Below are 6,758 nucleotides of genomic sequence, written 5' to 3'. Positions count from 1 at the left end.
CCGACCGACACACCGACCGAGGCGTCAGCCGCACCGCACCGAACTCTGCTTTATTTACGAGTTGATATTTTCACCGACGCCGGGAGGAGAGTCGCCGCGCGGACACCGGAGCGGGTTTTATGACGTCAGACGCGCCGGGATGTCGGTTTAATCTCGACGCCGGTGAATTAACGGACGCGCCGTCGCCGGATCGCCGCCGAGACGTAAGTGGAGCCGCCGCTTGAGTCCCGGGGAATACACGGAGCCCCGACCGGCAATGTGTGTGTGTGTGTGTTTGTGTGTGTGTCTGTGTGTGTGTGTCTGTGTGTGTGTGTGTGTGTGTGTGTGTGTGTGTGTTTGCGTAACACGCTTCCTCCAATTATTGTTATTAATGCTCATTGCGGCCAACATGAAGGAAAATACGAATTAAACAAAAAGAAGATACTCGTTTAACAGAATGAGAACTGGTATTAAATTGAAATGAGCCCCCCTTGTTGGTGTGTGTGCGCGTGTGTTTGTGTGCGTGTGCGCGTCAAGCGGCCATTGAGCGCGGCCGTGCGTGTTCCAGGCCAGATGCTGCTGCTGAGGCTGCATCCGGAGATGCTCCGTAAGATGGCCTCTTCCATGTTGACACAGGAAGTCCCGCTGCTCTTCCTCCTCCTCCTCCTCCTCCTCCTCTTCCTCCAGTGGGATGGAAGCTTCGCTCCTTGGCTTTACTTTGCATTCTAGATCTTTACATTATTTTTTTCAATTCCCTGTGGGATTGTAATTCACATCCGACTCTAATCTCTGCTTTCACTGTGTTTCTGCTGTTTACGGTGCGTGTGTGTGTGTGTGTGTGTGTGTGTGTGTGTGTGTGTGTGTGTGTGTGTGTGTGTGTGGTTTCCCCATCAAGCTGCCATTGCTCCCCCTCCCTCTCTCCATGCTGACACATTTAAGGGGCGCTAATGTCAGTGCAGGGTGAGTCTTGCTGGCTAAGAGGGAGCAGATGCTGAATGCAATGTGGCGTTCAATGACCTCTTCCTCCTCTTCCTCCTCCTCCTCTTCCTCCTCCTCCTCCTCCTCTTCCTCCTCCTCCTCCTCTTCCTCTTCCTCCTCTTCCTCCTCCTCCTCCTGCTGCCTCGCCGTCGTCCCTGCTGTTCACGCAGCCGTCTAATCCTGCTCAACCCAGGACTTCCGTCCCTGCAGCCGCCGCTTCCTTTCCCCGGGACACTGTCGACACTGCAAGACCCCAAAAGTCAAAATAATAGTAGTAATAATCAAAATGGTCTTTATTATTGATTGCAATGTAGAATGTGTGTGCGATAGACCTGTATACCATCTACAGACTATATATATGAAGTCTCCATGTTGGGTTCCTTCCGGTTCTCTGGTTTCCTCCCACCATCCAAAAACATGCAGGAGATTGTTTTTGGTTTTTTTTTAGTTTATACTTTTACACTCCAGAGTTTGTTAAATTATTTCTATATTTTGTAAAAGTCTGTTGTAGTTGGCTTCCTTTTTGTATTTTCAGTAAGCTTGTCGCAGTCTTGTCCTTGTCTGTCTTGCTGCTGCTAAACAATTTCCCAAGCATGGGATCCTTAAAGTACATCTCATCTCATCGAAGAACCTGAACTGCCTGGACACGTCAGTGAGTGAGTGAATGAATGAACGAGTGAATGAATGAACGAATGAATGAATTCTTGTGTCTCTACAACCTGTGCCTTAGTGAGCGACTGGTTCTTTGCCCGTCGGAGGCCCTCCAGCACTATATATGGTATTCAGTGTCATTATACAAAATACACGCTCTTATTTATTCACTTTAATGAAATAATAGTCTCAAAACTCAACTGTAGTGGTTCCTTAAGATACTACTTTAATTTGTGTCGCAAAAGCATCTTCTTTGTGGGTTCACCGCCTGCTTTCTGAGGGCCCATGATGATTATTATAAAACTGCACAAAGATATAAAGTGACGCCACACAAGAGCGAGGAACGCCACAGCAGATCCGCGTGCTGGCCGAGGGACGCCGGAAGCTGCGAGATGTTCTTCAAGGTGACAGCGGCGAGCCATTCAGAAGACGCGGAGGCGTCATGAAGCGTATTGGAGTCGTGGGAGCTCGCGTGATGCGTGGTGTGTGATGCGCAAATTTGGAATTTTGATTTTCTCGCTCTCATATTAGTATCAGGAGTTTTGTTTTGTATTTCAAGGATAAAATGTGCTCTAATCGTGCCGGGTATCTTATTTGTATATAAAGTGATTGGTATCTTGAGGGGCCGCTTTATTTATTGTATTTATCTTATATGTTATGCAAACCCCTTGCTGTCCCTGTCTTGACATGTTCAAATGAGTGTGTGTGTGTTTGTTTTGCTGTTGCTGTTTTGCTGGCCAAAAGCCTCCGAGAGCCCGACGCATTAAATGGCCGCTTAGATATTTGCTAGTGTCGCGCCGTAAAAGCTGTGAGGAAATCTTGCAGACGTCGTCTACGGAGTTTGTCGTCAGCGGTTGCCGGACAGCGTGGCCTCGTAGGAAGCCAGGGTGGATGTGGAGAGGGGAAGTGGTTTTGTTTGCTGGGTCGAAGGGGAAACATATATTTGTGTCGCCACGAGGAGAAATCTGTCCGTCTTTGGAATGAAGGCTTTCTGTTTTCCAGCGCAGGAATAGAATTCTGTGAATATCATTAAAGTGCTGAGCTTTATTTCCGAGTCAAACCGAATACGAAGTCCTGCGAATCCTTGCATCCGTGTTCCGCGCTGGGTTTTACTTTCCTCCCTGCATGCTAACGTCCAGCCAGCTCGGTCTTTCTTGAAAAAAGCCCCGGTGGTTCAGCTCGAGGATCGAGCCACGATTGGGTTGCTCTTCCCTTCGCACGCCGTTGTTGGTTCACCAGAGATATAAATAAACCGCATCGGTTTTTTACTCGGGCTGTTGCGTTTCTTGAACGCGCCTCTGTTGTTTTCTGCGATCTAAAGATGAGCCAGAAATAACCGACGGCAAATATCGGAGGCCGCGTGAAGAAACTCTAGGACACGGAGATGTGGGGATGAACCCGCCTGCTCCAGAAGGTGCAGATCAGCAGAACCGTGAAGTCGTTCTCAGGGTCTTCCTGCAGCAGAAGACCTCTCTTCTGGTACAAAGAGCTGAATATACCTGCAGGCTGTGCTAATCAGACCCTCTGAAAGTCTGCTTTTGCCTTTGAGCGGACGGGTTTCCGAGACGCGGTCGTCAGATGCTGGAACCAGAAGGGGGTCGATTTCTCGGCCCGACTCTGTAAATGACCCTTTGAAGCAGGGGTGTCAAACTCATTTTCACAGAAGGCCACATCAGATCCTGGTTGCCCTCGAAGGGCCACATGGAACGCTAACAGTATGAATGTAGCCAAATGTATTGTAAAAGAAATGAAACTACTGCTTGATGTTAATCTTCTTATCACAATTGAGAAGAGCCGAGCAACAGGACAAACTCGGGTGATTTCTTCATCCTGAACAAAGCCAGCTTTCACCGCTGCGGTGTTTCTGGATGCAGCTTCGGTGAACACGTTCTGCTGCCAGTTTGGCTTTTCATTCTGGGACAATTAGCTGTTGTTCTGGAAGGCTAACTTTAGCATACTTAGCCCCGTGTTTGGACGTAGATGGCGCTCTTTGACAACCGACGCCGCCACGTAACACAGAAGAGGTGCCTCTTTTCCTCCTTCAAGCACCAACATGTGTTGGCCTTCCCACCTTTCTTGAAACAGCCTTCCATCTGCATCAACGTTTCTCTCCCTGGACATTTAAGGATCATTAGTATTTCTCAATTCCACTGTTTGAAAATGGCATGGATGTGGATTCAATGCGATCTAATGGCGGTAACCTGATCGGCGTCAATATTGGGAAATGTAGTTTCTGGTCAGTTACTTATTTATTTGAGGACAATCAGACCTCCTAAGATGTTCTTGCAGGCCACAGTCGGCCCGGGTCTTGAGTCGGACACGCTTGATGTAAAGGCATTGTTGAAGCTTGGAGAGAGAGGTCATGTGATTCATGGCAGCCCATCCAGAGTGAAGGACACTGGTGGCACTGATCATTCTGGGCTGCAGTCCCTCACCGCAGAGTGAAATACAACACGGAGAAATATCCGTGTGCCGTGGTTCTGCATCCCAGCAAGGAGGTCCCTGGTAACCGATGACCAGGGCCTTTCTCATGTGTCTGCATGGCTTTCCTTTGGGTTCTTCAGATTCCTGACAAACTCCAAAAACATGCAGGAAGTTAACTGGAGATCCTACAGTGTATGTTGTATGTCTCCGTATGTGGCCCTATGAGCGGTCCAGGGGGAACCCCTCCTCGCCCCAATTGCTGGGATTTATTCGTCCGTGAATGAACGGATAAAATCTCAATGATCTCGTTGGCGAATCCATCCTCCATCCTCTTTTCGTTTTTTGTGACGAACTTCACCGGAACTCCGAACAACATGCCTGAGCGAAGGGTTCGCGAGTCATCCGGTTTCCCAGCGAGAAGAACGACAAAAAACACCTTCTAAGCCCCTTCCTCTGATAATCTGATCAGCTTGGCCGTGAAGGCACTTTATTGTGGGATTCGGGTGCCGATGAGTCAGGACGCGGAGCGTCACCCTCGCTGACGAAGCCTACGGAACAGACAGGCTCTTATGAAACCGGAGATATATATATATAACCCAATCCACTCGCTCCCCCGGCGTATCTGTGGAAATGCTGCAGCGTGGCGTGACTATCCTGGTTCTCTCACGTTCTTGCATTAGTGGCGTTTTATGCACCCCGAAGCCTCGTCGTAGGGAGGGACTGGCTGCCGCGGAGCAACGGGTCCCTAGAGCGACGCATCCCACCGGGACGGGAGGAGGGGATACCTTCTGTTTATCAGCCAGTGTGAAGGAGCTGCAGAGGTAGATAAAGGACAACCGACCGGCGGAGGCGTGAAGAGCCGGTCCGACCCGGGACCCCCGGCTCCGTCCTTTTCCCCGAGCGGAGGCCCGGAGCAGAACATGCATCTGCCTTCCAGTCCTACTCGCCGTACTTCCAAAAACTTTTGTTTTTCTAATATTCTTGAGAGAAAAAAGCACGTGTTTTTCCTTAGGAGCTCACTCGCCGGCGAGGTCAGCGGACTGAAGCCTCCCGTGTTTCTCGGTGAAATGTGGCATTTCTCTGCAGACAGGAATGCACGCTAACCGCTTCCAGATGTGCTCATTACCGTGCCGACCCCTCGGCATGCATTTGAAATGTAGGTGATGACCGTTTTGTGTAACGTGTTCCCCTGTTTACTGCAGCGTCAAGCCAATTACAGACACACAGCTAGTGTGATTTAAATGGCCCCCTATTCTTTCCAAACAGGACAACACCAGGCGATGCGATGCATAGTGAGCTCACCCTCTCCACCCTCTCCGCCCTCCCCGGTCTTGTCCTTTCAGCCGCTGCGAGGGAATGGGACATGATGGAGGATAAAGGGCCTCGTGTTGCCGACTACTTTGTGGTGGCCGGCCTCACCGACCTGTCCAAGCCCCTGGAGGAGGAGCTCCACCTGGACGACGTCGGCCCCAGGTCCGCCAAACCCAAGCCCCCCATCACGGACATAGCCGTGGTGATCCGCTCCCTGGGCGAGGAGGTGCCGCCGGGCTTCTCCTGCGTGGAGACCACGCCCTCGGGCCTGCCGGCGGAGCTGAACGGAGCCAGCCTCAGGGGCCCGCAGATTTTCTTGTGCTTCAAGCGCGGCAGAGATAAGCCTCCGCTGACGGATCTCGGGTAAGCGGTAATCCTCAGTCTCTGACCCTTTACTCACCGGCCCCCACTAATCACTTTTCAGCCTCCGGTCTCACTAATCTTCTCTTAAACGCATCCCGCGCTCGGCCGTAAATCGGCGAAAAGCTCCGGTAATATTCACAAGGCGACCCGGCTTCGGGGCGCCGTGTGTTTCAGGGTGCTATACGAGTGGAAGGAGAAACTGAAGCCCGGGTGCCACATCGTCCAGACCACGCCCTCGGGCCGCCCCGCCAACATCAGCGGCTCGTCCTCGCAACGCATCTACATCACCTACCGCCGCGCCCCGAAGAGCCAGCCGCACACGTCCCTGGCCGTCACCGACGTGTGCGTCATCATCCCCGGCAAGGGGGAGACGCCGCCCCACACCTTCTGCAAGGTGGACAAGAACCTCAACAGCAGCATGGTGGGGCGGCGCTCGCATCTTTCCCGCATCGGCGCCCGAACGCCGACTTTGCAACGCTCACTCTCTGCTCCTCTTCCAGTGGGGGTCGTCGGTCTACCTGTGTTACAAGAAATCCCTGGCCAAGACAAACACCATCGCGTGCAAAGCAGGTACGCGACTCTGAGGCGTGTCCAAGACAAACACAGAAGCGCTTCCGGAAGTATCCTAGATCTCATGGCCGCGTTTGTGTTTCTTCATCCAGGTCTCCTGTGTCGCTTCCCCCAAGAGGACTACGAGTCCTTCCCGCTGCCCGAGTCGGTGCCCATGTTCTGCCTGCCCATGGGGGCCACGATAGAGTGCTGGCCGCCGCACACCAGACACTCCCTGCCCGTCTTCTCCACCTTCGTTCTGACGGGGGCTTCGGGAGAAAAGGTAGTGCCGCCCGCCACCCGCCACGCGCCACCCAACGGTCGCCTCTATGGCTTCGTTAAATACACACACACACACACACACACACACTCGTTTGCTTTGTCGCCCGATCCGCAGTCGTTTCCCCAAAGAATTCCGGCGTTAATCAGCCTCCAAACTGAGCCGTGTGCTGAATCCTGAGAGGTTATTGGACTTTAAAAAGCAATGCAGAAACCCTTCCATC

At 52.0% G+C, this 6,758-nt stretch overlaps 1 protein-coding gene across 2 annotated transcripts in view; it reads left to right on the top strand.

Annotated features, from left to right (window-relative positions):
• The window catches only part of dennd4a (DENN/MADD domain containing 4A), a 24,149-nt gene continuing 17,391 nt past the window's right edge, over positions 1-6,758 (top strand). For both annotated transcript variants that reach the window (XM_086163298.1, XM_086163297.1), the window contains exons 1-5: positions 1-203; positions 5,376-5,706; positions 5,881-6,127; positions 6,207-6,276; positions 6,369-6,538. In XM_086163298.1, the coding sequence (XP_086019424.1) occupies positions 5,396-5,706; positions 5,881-6,127; positions 6,207-6,276; positions 6,369-6,538 (798 nt within the window). In that variant the 5' untranslated portion in view covers positions 1-203; positions 5,376-5,395. The remainder of the gene's footprint in view (positions 204-5,375; positions 5,707-5,880; positions 6,128-6,206; positions 6,277-6,368; positions 6,539-6,758) is intronic.

The sequence above is a fragment of the Fistularia commersonii genome, chromosome 17 (genome assembly GCF_037954325.1).
Source record: "Fistularia commersonii isolate RoL2024-O1a breed Wild chromosome 17, RoL_Fcom_v1.0, whole genome shotgun sequence".
NCBI lineage: Eukaryota > Metazoa > Chordata > Actinopteri > Syngnathiformes > Fistulariidae > Fistularia > Fistularia commersonii.
The sequence above is the reverse complement of the archived record's forward strand: the minus strand, read 5'-3'. Positions and strand labels throughout refer to the sequence as shown.